Here is an 18,314-nt window from a genome sequence, read left to right on the forward strand (position 1 = left end):
AGGGTTAGTATCCAAAATCTATAAAGAACTTATCCAGCTCAACACCCAAAAACCAAATAGTCCAGTGAAGAAATGGGCAAAAGACATGAATAGACACTTCTCCAAGAAGATATCCAGATGGCCACCTGACACATGAAAAAATGCTCAGCATCACTCATCATCAGGGAAATACAAATCAAAACCACCATGAGAGACCACCTCACACCTGTCAGATGGCTAACATTAACAACTCAGGCAACAACAGATATTGGCGGGGATGTGGAGAAAGAGGATCTCTTTTGCACTGCTGGTGGGAATGCAAACTGGTGCATCCACTCTGGAAAACAGTCTGGGGGTTCCTCAAAAATTTAAAAACAGAACTACCCTATGACCTGGCAATTGCACTACTAGGTATTTATCCAAGGGTTACAGGTGTGCTGTTTCAAAGGGGCACATGCACCCCAATGTTTATAGCAGCACTATCAACAATAGCCAAAGAATGGAAAGAGCCCAAATGTCCACCGATGGATGAATGGATAAGGAAGATGTGGCATATATATACAATAGGGTATTACTCGGCAATCAAAAGAATGAAATCTTGCCATCTGCAACTATGAGGATGGAACTAGAGGGTATTATGCTAAGCGAAATTAGTCAGTCAGAGAAAGCCAAGTATCCTATGACTTCACTCATACGAGGACTTTAAGACACAGAACAGATGAAGATAAGGGAAGGGAAGCAAAAATAACATAAAAACAGGGAGTAGGACAAAAACATAAGAGACTCTTTAATATGGAGAACAAACGGAGGGTTACTGGAGGGGGTGTGGGAGGGTGGATGGCCAAATGGGTAAGGGGCACTAAGGAATCTACTCCTGAAATCACTCCTGAAAGCACTATATGCTAACTAACTTGGATGTAAATTATCTAAAAAAATAATTAAATAAAAAGAAAAATAATAAAATTTTAAAAAAAGAAGAAGAAGAAAATATGAGAGAAGAGAGTGCTCCAATCCTGTTCCAGAAAGGCGTTTTGTTTTCCCATTCTCAACCGCCATAAAGCTGGCTTTTCTGAGAGTTTTTAGGGAGACTCAGTAAATGCTAAATGACATAGTTTTGTGTCTATCTCTATTAAAACATGGAATGTTACCGCATAGGGAATATAGTTAATGGTATTGTAATAGTGCTGTATAGTGACAGATGGTAGCTGCACTTGAGGTAAACACAGCATCATGTATAAACTTGTTGAATCACTGTGTTGAACACCTGAAGCTAATATAACATTGTGTGTCAACTCTACTTCCGTTAAAAAATGGTACATTAATCTCTAAAAATATTGAGTGACTAAAATTGTCAGATTAGCTCAGCAACTAGTAAATTTTCTTTACAGTTCATTCTAAAACATAATTGAATATCCCAAGTACACCTTCCCAGAAAACCTCTTGGTGTAATAAACATAAATGAAGACTTTATAAGAAGGGGAAGTTTAAACCTTTGCTTTGGCCAAAATCAGCTTCTACTGGCTTCCACATTATCCTATAATATATCTAACTTACATTTTGGAGAAAAAAAATAAAGGACAGAACCTCCTGCTTTCTAATGCCTCAACTGATAGAATGGTTTGAAAAAATATAGTCTTTGGACCCAAGTCTCAAGAGAAAATGTGCACAGTCTAAGCAATTCACAGTGCACATTCCGCTCCCTGCCCCCAAATACAAGCATTCGTTCAAAAACTGTATCAATGCATTTTTGTGAGATATGTCCACTGGGCTTATGACCTCAAAGGTTTGAAACAACATAAGTAAATGGAATACTGAATGAGCAGCATGGATGCATCAGAATGAAATGTATTAAAGAAATATATAGTATCTCTACCATTGTGATGTTTTTTCAAGTCCCTTCCCAGTACCTAGATGGTACCTTCCAGATGTTAGGCCAGAATATAAAGGAAACACTCCTTTTGGGACTATCTTATCAAGTATTGAATCATCATAGTACATCCTGCCTTTAACCTTTAGTTGCCAAGTTCCATTTCACAGGATTCACTCTAATCCCCAAAGCTTCCTGACCAGCTTCCTCCCTGAGAGGCCCACACAGTGTTGCTCTTGGATACATGTGAAGTCACAGTTAGCTCCAGAGAGATCTGTGTCACTTGTTCTTAGGTGGAGTGGGATAAAGCTTTCCCTAAAGCACCAAGGATTTGTATGACCTTTTTCTTTGTTTTCACTTCAGTGTTGAGAAATTCTGGCCCCAATTGTCACATCAGACGTGATCCTGAAATATCCTTTGTGAGAACAGCTTCATCATTTTAAACCAAATCTGCCCTCAGTTCAGTTCAGGTCAGGAAAATCCCAGGCCTGTTTGTAAGGACAGAGTGTATCCCTTTAGGAATAAAAGAAAAAAACAGCATTTCCGTGTTTGCTGCTATTTGCACACAACTGCTTTTCTTTCTTTCTTTCTTTCTTTCTTTCTTTCTTTCTTTCTTTCTTTCTTTCTTTCTTTCTTTTTATTCTTGAGAGAGAAAGAGACAGAGCATGAGCGGGGGAGGAGCAGAGCAAAAGAGGGACACAGAATCCAAAGCAGGCTCCAGGCTGTCAGCACAGAGCTCAACACAGGGCTCCAACCCATGAACCGCGAGATCATGACCTGAGCCGAAGATGGACGCTCAACCGACTGAGCCACCCAGGCGCCCCACAACTTCTTTTCAACAGCATCAAACAGTCCTGCGATTTCAAGTGTCAGTAGAGCAATCATGACTAGGGCTTCCTGACTTGACTGTAAGTTCAAAGTAGAAACATACAAAAAAAAAAAAAAAGTGGAAACATACTCACAGGAGGCCCTGGATCGCCTGGATCCCCTTTCTCACATTCACAAATCTTGTGTTCACACTGAGTCAAGAATGAAATCCAATATTAACACATAATGAAATGCAGCATTTCAAATCTTATTCCCTTGAAGAAATTTTACCAAACAAATTTATGGAGTTTTTGCTCTCCCTTTTCAAGTCTTCTAGGCTAACTCAGATCTGGTAAGAGCCAGCTAATAAAGTATTACTAAACATTGCCATGGTTAGATAAATTAGACCTCCCACCAAAAATATATGTATAACATCTAGTTGCCAGTTAAAAGGGAAAATAGGGGCGCCTGGGTGGCGCAGTCGGTTAAGCGTCCGACTTCAGCCAGGTCACGATCTCGCGGTCCGTGAGTTCGAGCCCCGCGTCAGGCTCTGGGCTGATGGCTCAGAGCCTGGAGCCTGCTTCCGATTCTGTGTCTCCCTCTCTCTCTGCCCCTCGCCCGTTCATGCTCTGTCTCTCTCTGTCCCAAAAGTAAATAAACGTTGAAAAAAAAAATTAAAAAAAAAAAAAATAAAAGGGAAAATAAACATTTTCAGTGGATTTTTGGAATTTCTTCCTTTTCTCTTCTATACAGTACATCAAAGCTCAATAACATACAAATATCAAATATTCCTTTAGTCAAAAAGGAAAACATGTGGCATACCATATTTTATCAATTCTAGGATGTACATTTCTCCTTATTTTAACATGTCTGAAATCAGAATGAGTCTTATTTGAATCAGGCCTGATCATAATGAAAGTGTTATTTTCTGCACATGTTCTTCAAAACTTACAGGATGAAATGGAAGAAAACTCCAGAAACACTACTGGAGCACACTCAAGAAATGCTGCATCACCAGTGTTTTTGATGGCACACAGGCTAATATTGGGGGGAGGTGGGAGGAAGGGCATCAATGACTCAGAGACAAAAAGCCATGCAGAGGATTTAGACTCTGAATGCGAAGAATTTTAGAAATAACCAATTTAGTTTGCTTCTACTTTCCCTTACACGTATGTACAAAAGTGATACAGGATTTAAAACTCTATGTCTAAATAAATCTAAAGGGACTCTTACCATAAGTATAAAATCAAGAATTGTAATTTATAAGAAGTTACTATATCACAGCTTAATTGGCAGGGTCCTTTCCTATCTCAGTGGTACACAAAACAATGGTGTCTCAGACCATTTGATGAAACATGGTGTTCTGCAGGGTCTGGTTGGCTCCTATTATCTGTACATTTCCTGATGTTTAATAAGCAGTTTATCAAACAAAATTCGCATGTTCCAAACTCTGTGTTAAGAAACACATATGCAGTATAGAAGTCCTCAGCAACGTTGTGGTCTTCGATTGTGCTAAGCACTATCCAAACAATATTAGCCAGCTTCCTTTGCCACTTGGTATGGTTGCCACCAGCAAGAAGGAGAATGAACTTAAAGTCAATCCCTGGGCAGCAGCAGGAGACTCTGAGTGGTGTCTCTGGGCTAGGAATCTTGGCTAACACACCTCCCAAAGTGAAGGATCCCCACGAGTAGCTGGTATCAGAGACATGCTTAGAATAAAGGAATTGTTACCAAAACAAGCAAAAACTATGCCATTTGGGGGGGGGGGGCACCTGGCTGGGTCAGTTGGTGGAATGTGTGACTCTTGATCTCAGAGTTGTGAGTCCAAGCCCTGCATTGGGTGTAGAGATTACCTAAAAATAAAATCTTTTAAAAAAATTATGCATTTTGGCTACCACTGATTTCTAAAGTTACTCTCTAAAATCATATTAAATATTTCTTACTTTTTCTAAATTTTCCAATCTGCAGTAGATAGAGCAGCATAAAAGAAATCAGATGGCTGCCTCAAAATTGGCTCATTTTAGAAAGAATTAAGCATTTTTGTTTAGACACTCTTTATCTTCTAATGTGAATTACAATGCTGATTTGATTATGCAAACTTTTAGAGTTAATTCATAGTAATCAAAGCATGTGGTGCTTACCTTCTTTTCAAATAAGATATCCTAGGAGGGAAAAAAGAATAAAACATTAACTCGCTTCATGGTTCTGCTTCCAGCTTCTTATTAGTCTTAATTATTCTCTATGGGATATGCAATTTTCAAGAAGAATAGCAATTCAGTCTTTTTAACCTTATAAAAGCAGTAGAGCCTCCCAGCCAACCTCCCAAGGAGCACTCTGAGCCATATCACAAGAGACAGGAAGGGCACTAACATTAAAAATTACTCTTTTTTGAGGAACTTTATCTTGTTACATCCTATGTTCTAGCTTTTGTTTTCTTAATCAGCTCTCTAATCTCCATAATTTGGCTACAAGCTTGATCAGTCATAATAAAGACTTTTCACTTTTACTTATAAAGACTTAGCCAGAATACACAATTGTATGTTTTCTCTACTTTTATTTTTCCATCCCTATACATACATGCATTTTTTCAAACATTAAAACATTAAGTTTAGTGTGATAATTTCATGAAATACCAACAAGCCTTTCAAGTCAATCAGGTCCAGACTCTCATTTTGCCTCAAGGAAACTTGAGTCTGCTGTGCTGTCACTTGCCCAATGTCATACACTTGGGTGGAGCTACCTAAACAAGTTCAAGTGGTACTTTATACTTACCCACACAGTAATGAATTAGCCAGAATATTTTTCAAAATTCCTTTAAATTCACAATTTTAGAGAAATTCACAATCTAGTCTTTGTCTAACATCTTGACCTACTTCCGCTGAATGAGGTACTATCTGACGAGGGCACTAAGGCCACGTCCGAAGCCAAACATGGGAAAGAAATGAACCAATGCTTACAGATGAGAGAATTGTTTTCATAATGTAGAAATGATGTGTCAGATTGATGCCTTACAACTGGACCTGAAGGGTTAATTTCATATCATAAAATAGAAAATGGAAATAAAAAGCCCTAGAATATTTGTTGCAAGATATTAAAAATGAAGTGGGCACCTGGGTGGCTCAGTTGGTTAAGTGTCCAACTCTTGCTTCTGGCTCAGGTCATGATCTCATGGTTCGTGAATTTGAGCCCTAGATCAGGCTCTGCACTGTCAGTGGGATTCTCCCTCTCCCTCTCTCTCTGCCTCTTCCCAGCTCACATTCTCTCTCTCTCTCTCTCTCTCTCTCTCTCTCTCTCTCTCAAAATAAATAAATAAACTTAAAAATAAAATGATAAGAAATGAAGAATGTAATGAGGAAGTTAAAGATAAGTCAGAGCTGTACCTTTATGGAGGACCCCACATCCCTTTAGTTTTATTTTTACTTTACCTTTATTTCCATACAAACTAATAATACAGAGCGAAGATGTAGCAAAATGCTTTAAGCAGTTCTAGGGATCTAATAGGAGGACAAAATTAGGCTGAGAATTAAGCATCGTCTGGAGTTTTTACCCTGTGTCCACCATGAACTAGCTGTGTGGCTTTGGACAAGACACATAATCCTTCCAGGTCATTTTCCAAAAATACAAAAAATAAGAAATTTTGACCATGGGGTCTCAGGAGCTGTAAAACTCTGGCCACACACCCTATTTACAAAACTCAGAGTCTCACCAATGGCCTTTTGTCCCTTCCTTCCCCCTCACTCTCCACCCTCCTGATTTAAAATAGCCAGCCAGTATAAATTCAGGCTGAAAGCAGATGAACTGCTTGTATCTTCATGAACTAACAGGTCATGTGGAGAAATGGGAATTCAGATATACTGACAGTCTTGGTGTAATTTTCCCTCTCCAGAACATTTGACTGTGCCTAGAAAATTGAAGATGTGCATACTTTATTTCTAGGTTGCCCAGGACGAGTCCTTGTTTCCACCTGTTACTCTGACATCCCTTCCAGACATATCTTAGAGAAATTCTTGAAGTACTTGTATATTTCAGCATTCATTATTTTCAATAGTGAAAATTTGGAAATAATGAAAATATCCATCAGTATTAGAATGGGTCAATAACTGAAATATTCAGCAGTTTAAGTGAATCCATTGGGGCTACATATTTCAACATAGAAAATTTCCCAAGGACAGTGAGTGATAAAGCAAGTTGCAGAGGGATTTATAGAATGTGATCCAAATTATGAAAATATTTTGAACACATGTCAGAAATTTAGTTTTCCTGAGAGAGGGAAAGGAATTTGAAAATAGTTCAAAATATAATAAACAAGTAATAATTCAAGACAAATTGTAATGTTTGAAAGCAACTACTGAAATAAAAATGCAAAGTTCTGTCACCTTACAACCTTTTTATAATAAGCAACACCCTTCTATTATCTAGCATCAGTTTTTAAGCTCATGAATTTAGCTGCCACTATGCCTGATGTATAATTTTACACTTTTTTCAGCTCTTCCTTTGAGAATTTAATTTCTGCTGTGCCATGTTAACTCTTTAAAAATATGTGCCATGAGGCTTAAAACCATAACAACATAACTAACTAATTTTGGAACTCATTTGATTTTGTGTTTGCTGGAATTTGTATTTCTATGGAAACAAAAGTAGACCAAAGACTACACAATAGATAAGACTGTTTCAAACAAAGAACAAAGCTCTATCCCTAAGGGCACTTATAGTCTATAAGCCCCAGTGACAGAAAACAGCACACAGCAAGCAGCGTGGGAAGGAGATCCCAGACTGGGTGGGGAGGTGGGAAACAAGACAGTTTCTGGAAATAGGTGGGTTTTCTGGATAATTTTCAAGAAGAATGTAAAGGACCAGCTCATTGATGGAATGCTCCTCTATATGTCAAAGTTTATGAGGAAAAAGTCATAAGGACTAGTGTGGGCAATAAGACAAAGGAAGCAGTGAGGAGGGACATTTGAAAGAGTGGACAAAAGGGCCCATGTGGACAGAGGTGGACACCTTGGGAAGTAGTGAGTGCCTTCACTTAGCAGAGAGGCAGGTTATGTGGCATACAGCTGGGAGAACGTGGTCAAAGCCATAGGGAAGGGCACGTTCAGTTAAGATCTAGGCAGATGAGGGTGCCTGGGTGGCTCAGTCGGTTGAAAGTCCAACTTTGGCTCAGGTCATGATCTCACAGTTAGTGGGTTCGAGCTCTGCGTTGGGCTTTGTGCTGACAGCTCAGAGCCTGGAGTCTGCTTCAGATTCTGTGGTTCACTCTCTCTCTGCTCCTCCCCCGCTCATGCTCTGTATTTCTTTCTCTCAAGAATAAATAAACATTAAAAAAATTTAAAAAAAGATCTATGCGGTTGCTCTAGTTTAAATGGAAGGGATAAATGGAGAAAAGCCCTCCCTTGAGTGAAAGAAGGTGCATTTTATTAATGGAGGCAGAGTTCTATGATGGCATATATGTGGAAGGAAAAGACTAGAATGGAACTGCCAATTTTGTGAATGAGTATGAGGTCAATGCTCTGAGAAGGGGACAGAGGACATGTGAGGAAGGTGGCAAAGGTATTGGCACGGTAGCAGATGGGATCAGAACAAAGAACTTAATAGGCAAGGATTACAAACTCTGTGACAAAAAAATATCTACAGCTTAATATAATGGCAAAATAGCCACCATAACATCTTTTCTGAAAGACCAACTATATGTATGGGATATTGGGTTGGAATTGTTTCCTTGGTTTCAATACTGTTATGTAAATCATAATAAAATAGTATTAAAACATTTTACATATCCTCTTCAATGTGGAATCATCAGGTATCTCTTGGGTCATTCAGAGTTGAAATGTATTCATGGGGTTCTTACATGATACTTTCTACTAGAGGTACCAGGGAGTTGGTAATGATTCCTTGATTTGTCTTGCTTCCTGCAAAATCTGTTCATTGTGGGCACCCATGTCCATTAAATTCAACTGAAGTCTACTCCTCAGTAAAAAGAAATAAACTGCTGATATAAAAAACAACCCAGTCGATTTCCAGAATTGTCATGCTGGGTATAAAAACCTTGACAGAAAAAGAGTACACACTGCATAAGCTTGTTTATATAAAAGCCTAGAAAATGTACACTAAACTCGAGTGACAAAAATCAGATCAGGAGCTAAGAGGCAAGGGAAGGATATTGTGCAAAGAGGCATGAGGAAATTTGGGCGTGGCAGAATGTTCTGTATCTTAACTGTGTTGGTGGTTTCGTGAATGTGTACATCTATAAAAACTCATAGAATTCTGTACTTTAAGTAGATGCAATTTTTTACTTAAATTATACCTAATTAACTTCTTTTAGAAAGTCAACTACATAATCATTTCAAAATGAAAAGCTTAAAAATGCAACAAAAAAAATGTAATGGAAATAGATTAGATGAGGAATTTTTCCAATGGCCTGATCAAGAGTCAAGTTCTGCCTCCCACATAGTGGCAATTGGAAACATTGAAACTTAGCATATTGTTCTTTGAGGGCCTAATAAGCACTTTGGTTGCTGGAAGTGTTTGGAAAGCAGCATCTCCTGAGAAGTGGCTTGTTCATAGAGCTTCCATCTGAACAAACAAGCTGAAATCACAGGATGCTAAGCAAGAGCGGGGTCATTGGGACACTTGATCATTTTCTGGTTTCCCCCAAAAATGGACAAATAGTCCTGTGTCAAGTCTACTGCCAAGATCCTGTGTTCTGAGTTGGGCAGGAGCTCTCAGCCAAGACAATGTGTCTAGAAGGAGTATGAACCTCCTGAGCCTACACAACTGGCCAAAGAGATGCCTCCCCTGCAACTTCTATAGTCAGCAACTGGCAACTCATTATCTCAATTCAAGTGTTCTCTCCAGCACATGCTAGAATCTTCTATTTTGGGTTCAGTGGTAAGGACTGTTTACATTATGGCACAGACAGACCTAGGCAGTTAGCCAGGTACCCCTGCACATTTCCCTTTCATGCAAAAAAGATGCTCGGGGTAAACACTCCCCCTAACTCCCCTGGGGACTGAAATCACCATCTCCAACCTGGGCTGAGCTCTCCCTATCTACCCCCAATGCCCAAGGAAAAGAGACCAGAAACAATAGCAGCTTTGGAGGAGGGATGTTGCTTAACTGTTTCAAGGCAGTTCTGATTGAGAAAATCTTAAAACACAGTTTCTATTTTCCCCCTTCAAGATAATTTCATAGGGTTAACTGTGAAGACCTCAGGGCCTTTGCATGGCATTACATTTTCAACTATAAAATGAGGATAATATAGTACCTACATCATAATATTGTTGCAAAATAAAATAAAATAATGAATAAAATAAAAGATGTAAGTAAAGTACTCAGAACAATGGCTAAGACAGAGAGCACTCAAGACATGATAACTATTATTTAGATAAAATAGTTAATGTCTCATGCTGAAAACAACAGTTATAAGAATAACTTACAAGTTATTATCTTAAAGTTAATATTTAAGAGAATTAACTTACAGAATAGTTATATAAATATAACAGAAAAATATAATATAAAAATATAAATATAATATAAAAATAAAATATAAATAGAATTTAAGTTATTAACTTATAAGAATAATGTTAGGAAAAAGATTGGGAGAAGGGACAAAAGGGCAAAACAATCTCTGAAACAAGGCTGAGATTTTTTGCAACCTATAGAAAACAGCTATATGAAATGCCTAGTATAAGGGACACATGTGCCTTGCCCTCTTCTCAAGAAATCAAAGAAAATCAGTATTTGTAGGAAAATCGATTTTTAACACTTAACAAATCAACCACTTTTTCTCTAGGAGTTTTTTCTTGAGAAATACTCTGAAGAGGGATTTTATTTTGATTGCTTTGCCTTGTGTTTTCCCAAGCAGAAAGGAAAGGATCTCACACACAGCTGAGCAATCAGCAAAGAAAAGCATCGACATAGCTAATCAGACCAATCAAATGGCACTCATTGATATGTGGGAGAAACTGTTGGGTGACTGAAGGTTGCAGGTGATTTTACATTGGGTGGGCTTGCGAACACCTAAGAAACAAGGACATAATGAAAAAATTAGAAGTCTATGAACTTTGCTTGAGTAGCATAATATTGCTGTAGGTGACATATTGAGTCAAAACGTTTCTGCAGATGTTAAATGGGGAAAAAACCCAACTTAGTACAAATACTGCAGACCACAAGTTGACCACAAATTGAATATAAGTCAGCAGTGTTCGTGATCCCAGGATGTATAAACAGGAGACTGAAGTATATAACTGGAAAGTAATTCTTCCCAAATTCTCAGCATTGGCTAGCAATAAAGTTAGGAATGCAATTCCAGAGCAGGAACTCTGGTACTTTCCCAGTTTATCTGGTGTAAACTATCAAGGAAGTGGAGAGACTTCGGAAAGATTCTCTTAGCTATTTCCAAGGTGGATTCTTTTTCCTTTATCTTTCTGACCCAGTATCTATCCTCACAGAATTTATAATTAAGGTATCAATATTATGGTTGGAAATATATATATAAGACCCACTCCTCAAGTACCTACCAGGCGATCTTGAATTTTATCTTCAAGTGTGGGATCACTCAACAGTAGAATGGGCTCGCTGGGTGATTCCCCAGATACCAAACGAAGTTTGGCTTCATTGACGACAGTGGAAAGTCCAATGGTGATAAACAATATTCCTGCAGTTCTGGCGTCTTCAGAAATACTCTTGACATCTGGATTCTTTGGATGGTCAATGCCATCAGTCATCAGCAAAGCCACTTTCACACCATCTTTACGCCCTTCTCTCTTAAGCAAACTAGTGGCATTGGAGATTGCATAATAGGAGAAGGTGCCTTGCCCAATGAAATTCATAGATTTGACCCTCTGTTTAAAAGTCTGCAGATCCTTCCAAGAAGAAAAAGGTGGATCAATTTGGACAGAGGTGCTAAACTGAAGTGCTGCCAGTTTGATATCATATTTCAAGGAGCGAACCGGGGTCAGTTGGAAAACCTTGTCACTCAAGCTAGCCACAAAATCTTTCTGTTTATCAAAGAGAACAATTTTAGAACTTTCAGAGCTGTCCACAATGAAGACCACATCTATGAAGCAAGTAGAGTCTGAAATAGAACAAACAGGTTAGGCAAAATATTTGTTCCTAATCAGGAAACCACTTTGCCTAAGGAAAGCCCTGAGGTGGTGGGATGTGTGTTGTTTTGGAGAGGAGAGGGGAGTGCAAAAGAGAGGTGCCTTGGAGATGGGGCTTAAGTTGTGAAGAACTACATCTCTTTCCAAATCTAGAAATTCTTTGCCTCTTAAAATCATGCAAATGAAAAGCAAACAAATAAAATGCCATGTATATCCAGCATCTCCTCAAAGTAAAAGCTGCTTAGAAATCCAGCAAATATTGGGCAAAGCTGTCTAGACGTAAACAACACTCTGCCTAAATCTCAGGTTCTATGTCACATTCATGAGGCTTCATCTTGTTCGGATAGTTGGTTTGGGGATTTTTTTTTTTTTTTTAGCTTTTTTGAAATCCAGGGAGAAAACAACTATGCACATCACTTTAGCAATAAAGGGGGAATCTTAAAAACAGAGAACTTGAGCTTGAATTCTAGCTCTGCATCTTACTAGTTCATTTGTCTATGGCCTGAGATATGCCATTTAATCTCTCTGGGCTGCCATTTCTTTATGAGAGTGGCACTTTCTGTCATTACTATTTTATAAAGCTACTGTGAGGCTCAAATGAGATAATGAATGTACAAGGGCTCTAAAACATCTAAAGTTTTTATAAGTATCTTTGTATGTATACAAGGTATATTATTATCACAACATAATTATATTAAAATAGAATATTACATATGTTTTTATATATGTATGGTTTGATATTTATATCAAGTGTTATTCAGAAAAAAATATTCAGGCTAAAACTAATCATTAAAAAAAACTTTTTTTTTTTTTTTTTTTTACCCTGGAAGTTACTTTTCTTTGCAAGTAAATTGGACTTTGATCCTTTCTTTCTTTGTCCATGTATGGTTTGACTCATAAAAGCTGGCAAAAGCAGGAGATAGAAGACAAAATGTCTGTTCCACATCATGGCAGGTGGTGAAAGGTCATCTGTCTTGTAGCACCTTTAATAGAAAAATCAGTTATAAATACTTTGGTAAAATAAAATGTTTGCTATTTTTTAATTTCAAGCCAGCAGAATTGAAAACCAGCATGTGACAAGAGAAAAGGGTTTTCATTCATATTTCCAGAAAAATATCTACACTGAGATTTTAGAAGATTTTAATTGAAATAAATCATGTCACCACAAGCCAACACTTATTACTGAATATTTCTATATAGTCAAAGAATTACAGCCAAGTAATCTGAATTTCCCATTTTATTATGAGAAGCAGAGAGTGGGAAAAGCCATCTGAGAACACTTCAGTCCCACTCTGTATGATGACCATGGTTCAAGCATAGGGTCTGTTTTGACATTTCCACATTCTTCAAGGTGATATCAGATTGCTACATGGTTGTTTCATTATAACTAATTCCTGATGATCTCAATATTTTTACAGGGTTGTAGAGAACCACCATCATTCCAGTCTTAATAATACATGCACAACTTTAGTGACTTCAAAAGGCTAGTCAAAAATGAAATTGCCCTTGTATTCCCATAGAACATCATTTCTCTTTTATGCTCTTGCTTGGAAACTTCATCTACAACAGAGTTCCAAGCTGGACTACAGCTGCATATCCAATGAATCAAATGAGTATGAGAACAAAAATAGCAGATTTGCTCAGCAACATTGTTCTTCCAGCGAAGAACTGATGGGCAGAAATAAGACTTGATATCAGAACACACTTCCTCTGAACATTCCTGTGAAACTATTTTTCTGGGTCAATTAACAATGAAAACTCTAATCCTGTATTAAATCTTCAGCCATCTTCATCCCTCAATATGCCCAGCTATCTGCTGGATGACTTTTAAACCCACAGGCTTCCCTGGCAAGAGAAGACTCACATGTGGCTAGCTCAGTATACTGGAGAAGGAACAAAAAGGCTTTTTTGAAACAATGTTCTGCATGGTTTGGAAATGCTCTCCTTCTTAAACTATACTGACTTCAGAAGTTCTGGAAAAGGAAATCACATTTTCCTTCACTTTGTCTTCAGAGAATGGGAACCAGGAAATCATGAGTGATTTTTCCAGGCTCAAATAGGGGGTGGAAATATATGCAAAGGTAGTGAGGAATGGAATGGATCACTGACTTCTTTCATATATGCCAGATAGAGAAACCCAAAAAGGAATCAAAGCTGTTGGGTTGAGGATGAACCAATGGATGGCTCCATGCCATAATCTGCTCCTCAAGTAATATCGCCTAGCAGGAAGTTTATTAAGCTGACTCTGTATCAGTCTGGCCAAGCTTCTCTTTGGCAAGTGCATCAAGTGCAATTGGCCAGATGTCAACAGTTTTCAGATCAGGTATGTTAAGATGTGAAGACAGCTGAATGTTTAAAAAAGAAGAACAAGAAGTTTCCTGAGGAAATAAAACACATAAAGGACATCCTTCCCTCAAGTAATCCCTTGTTCACCAAAGAGAAGAATGCAGAAGGAAGTACAAGTTTAACTGAAGACTAACGTAAAAATAAGGCTGTGTGGCAAAACACAGCTGCTATTGCATTTTCAGGGGGGCAGGCCAGGGGAATAACACCACGTCCCTGGTGTGATATATGACCTTTCCTTTTCGTTGAGCCCATTATTATAAGAAGCATCTCAGAAGTTATAGGAATAAGAGACTGAGGATTTAATTTCATTGAAAATAAGACGATTTTACAAGCTACACGATCAATACAACTCTTCAAAAAAATCTAAAGAAGATGATTCCCATGCAGGACCCTGAGCAGAAAACCACTTTCTTCTCATTTGTTGGCCTCATTTTGGGCTTTGGAAATGCTGTCTTTAAATAAAGACTTGTCTTCCCTAAAACTAAGCACTTACTCATACAGTTGTGTGTGTGTGTTTACTTGTTTGTTTGTTTGTTTTTGTTTTTGTTTTGGGGGGGGGGGTTGGTCATATAACCATGAATTCACACCTGAAGCTTTTTCTATACAATGGTCACCATCACAACGTCTTCACTAGCAACAATCACAATCTCATATTTTATTACTATTTCCTCTGTTATTTTTTATCCAGCTCTCCCAAAGCAGTCTTGCTATTCCTCTCTCTTTACTGGTATTAGCCTGAGGATAACCTTATACGTTTGGTTTCTAGTTCCACAGCCTTTCTGAAATCTCTTTCTTTTTTATTAGTTTGGCATAGTAAGAGACACTCATTTCTTATCATTTTTGCCATGTTTTATTTTGCCTCAGTTTTCAATAATTCTTACCTTTTGCTCATTTAGACATCATATACAAGCAAAATAGGTTTCAGGGGGAAAATGCCATTAAATAAAAGAAATTTATAAATTCAGATAAAAGAATAAAAGATATAAATAAATAAAATAAAAGTTAAATAAAAGAAATTAAGAAAGAAGAAAGAAAGAAAGAAAGAAAGAAAGAAAGAAAGAAGAAAGAAAGAAAGAAAGAAAAGAAATAAAAACCTCTGTGTTTACTATAAGTGGCATTTTATAAATGCAGAGACAACGATTATCTTTAACCAAATGCTATATATTTGCCTTTTTTGCCTAAAATTTATTTTGGGTAAATATCAGCATCAATAAATCCAAGAGACTTCATATGTTATGATGTTTCAAAACTAAAATTCTTTCAGCAGAGTTTACCAATTGTATTCACAGTGTTTGCATAGCATTTATTTCACATAAAGATAAAATTATCAAATGAGCACTTTATTCAAATTGCCAAACTAACCAAGGTATAAAACATTCTGTAATTAATACTGAGTTATAAAAATATGTTCCAAATTAAGAAAAAGAGGTCCCAAAAGATATTAACATCATTGCAATGCTATGTAGTAGCCTGTGAATTAAAAATCAATTTTCAAATAATTCTGACATAAATTTTAAATGTCTACATTTTAACAATTATTTATATTTTTCTAATAATTAATTTAAAGTAGTGGCAGAGGATAGAAAATTTTTCTATCAGCTATTATTTTCAGCTTTCTTCACATAATAAGTATGCACACCTTTCAGTCTTTCACAGTGCCTAGGTGGTCTTCTCTGATTTCAAGTGATTAAAATAAAACAGTTATGTCTTACCTTATAAAGTTTGTCAAACTGGAATTAAAGACTGATTAAGCAAATGCCAACAGCAAGGACCATTGTTGGGGATGGAGTTAGCTATTTGATATTGTTCTGTTCTGTGGAAATAAAAATTATCTTTGCTTTTGGAACTTTTGCAATCTTTTATTTGTGTTTATTAGCCTAAGTTAAAGCAAGAGTGGTCAGGCATTTGGCCAGGGTGCAAGATCTGGGTGGGATCAGTAAGTAATTTAAAGGAACAGTGTCCTCTTGGATCAAGTCTATGTTCTCCAAACTGTTATAAAAATAACTTGAGCAGATTTTCTACATTTTCGGCATTTATTGACAGTCTGCCTTTGTGTCTCATACCATATCCTCCTTCTATTTCTACATTTCTTCGCCTGGGGTGTGCTCTTCGTGATACTAGTTCCTAACTGCTCTATGAGGGAGTGTAAATGACAACAGACTCAGATGCAAAACTGGTTTTTCAAGAGAGGCAATGGGTTGAAATTATTGAAGCTGAATGAAGAGTATAGAGAAGTTCCTTATTCTAGCCTTTCTATGTCTGTGATTTTTGAAATTTTTCATACTACCGTTGGTATAATATACAGTGAAAGAGTGATCTGAATTTAGTTCTGGTTTTGTCTCTAATCTGGGGACCTCAGTTTCCCATTTATGAAATGAGGGAGTGAATTTATTTATCAAGATCCTTCCAAAGTATAACACAAGAGCTAGGTTTACAGTGGTCATATTCTGAGCTCTCTGTTCCAGAAAGGTAGTCACTGAAGTGGCTCCGTTCTCTTTTTCCCTGTTTTCTACCTTCTGGTTACAACCCATATTAAGATGTTTATCAGTGCAAAACATACTGCCACAAAGCCACTCGACTGCTAGACAAGTAACAGGCTTCTCAAGGAACTGCCTCACAGAGAGTAGCAAGATGATCAGAGATAGCAACACAAATCTTCACGTTATAATTATTTAAAAGTAGCCTTCTTAGGAAAGCATTTTGACATTTACAGATACACTTATTGTAACATAATAGCTTCTACTTCATGAACATTTTACCAGGTGTGAGGCACTGCGCTAAATGCTTCATTCACATAATGGCATTTAGCCCTCCCAAAGCATCACCACCTACGGTACAGTAAGTGTTGTAAGAATTCATTTTGCAGATGAGGATGTTGAGGCAGAGAAGAGTGTGGTAAGACTTTCTCACTGTCATACTAATGCTAGAGAATGCCAGAACAGGATCTTAACTCAGATGTATCTGAACCCTGAGCCTCACTTACAACAACTAACGCATTATTAAATTACGTGTCTGGGTAAACGTTCATGTTTTCATGGTTTCTGCACCACAAAGCAGTTTTTGAGGAACCGAGGAAATTTTGTGAGGCTTTGGTAATAGAAAAACAGTGGGTAACTGTGCAGAAGTACAAATGGAATTTCCCAGGAAGCAACCATGTGTATACCTTAAATAACCTGTGGATGTTTGCCACACTTATCACTTTTGTGAGATGAGAATCGTGGGACAAGGAAGTGGCTTTTTTTCAGGTCAACTCCTTTTTTTCTGGGGTAAAGTACCAACTTGCGGAATAATAATAATACCTCTAAGAAGCAACCAGGCAACTCCTGGAGGGGAGAAATGGACTAAAGCCCTCCTGCTTCGGAACTGTTCTGACTGAAGTTGGTGACAGGTTGGAGTCCTGCCTGCTCATCGTTTTCCTTTCATCCCCCAAGGTCAAATAGGGTAACCCACACCCAGGGTTTTCCACCTTTCATTCCTAGGTGTGGCAATCAGCACTACATTGGTTGATTGGGTAGATGACTCTGAAGAAAATCTTCTGTCCATTTACATGAAAAGGCTAGTTACATAAGGCAATTGGTTTTACGTACAGAGAAGCAAAATGTCGTGGGTGAAGAATGCAGTCTTAATCCTAATGGGTGGTCTTCAATTAGTCTGCAATTGGACATACACAGTCCAAATAAGGGAACATGGAGAATGATGATGACTAGAAAAGGCAACTTGGAGTCCATGACCTTCTGACAGTTGTTCTGTAGCAAAGACCTTTTTTTTTTTTAATTTTCATTATGCTTTTATTATTGCTTATAGGGGCGCTACCTCCTTTATACACCCACTAGACAACATCTACCTTAATATCTCTAATTTTTCTATTACAGTGCACAGTGCTGGCTGTAGCAAAGTCTTCATAGAAGAAAGAAGCACACTATTTTTACTATTATTACTGTAATGGCCTAGAATAAGCACTCAAGAAATATTTATTGAGTGATTACTCAAACTAATTTTTTCGTATTTATCAATCACTTGAGAACTGTGATACAATAGCTTGTTCTCTTCCAGAGCTTTACTAGACAAGGAATCTTTTTGCATCTTTTTCAAAAGTGTTTAATACTCTACCACGGTAGAATCTATGTTGGCTTTATTTGTTTTGGTACCAGTGCCAAGATGTCCATTTCAGTAGTGATGGTATTTGGGGTCCTAGAAACATTTAAAAGGAA

General features: G+C 37.5%; 1 protein-coding gene across 1 annotated transcript in view; it reads right to left on the reverse strand.

The window, feature by feature from the left end:
• Positions 1-15,925, reverse strand: part of COL28A1 (collagen type XXVIII alpha 1 chain) — a 181,856-nt gene extending 165,931 nt beyond the window's left edge. The window contains exons 1-5 of the mRNA XM_030308009.1: positions 15,816-15,925; positions 12,580-12,740; positions 11,173-11,729; positions 4,795-4,815; positions 2,809-2,865 (exon numbers count right to left, since the gene is read on the reverse strand). Coding sequence (XP_030163869.1) covers positions 2,809-2,865; positions 4,795-4,815; positions 11,173-11,729; positions 12,580-12,706 — 762 coding nt within the window. The 5' untranslated portion in view covers positions 12,707-12,740; positions 15,816-15,925. The remainder of the gene's footprint in view (positions 1-2,808; positions 2,866-4,794; positions 4,816-11,172; positions 11,730-12,579; positions 12,741-15,815) is intronic.
• Positions 15,926-18,314: the final 2,389 nt, after the last annotated feature.

Source organism: Lynx canadensis, chromosome A2 (assembly GCF_007474595.2).
Source record: "Lynx canadensis isolate LIC74 chromosome A2, mLynCan4.pri.v2, whole genome shotgun sequence".
Lineage (NCBI taxonomy): Eukaryota > Metazoa > Chordata > Mammalia > Carnivora > Felidae > Lynx > Lynx canadensis.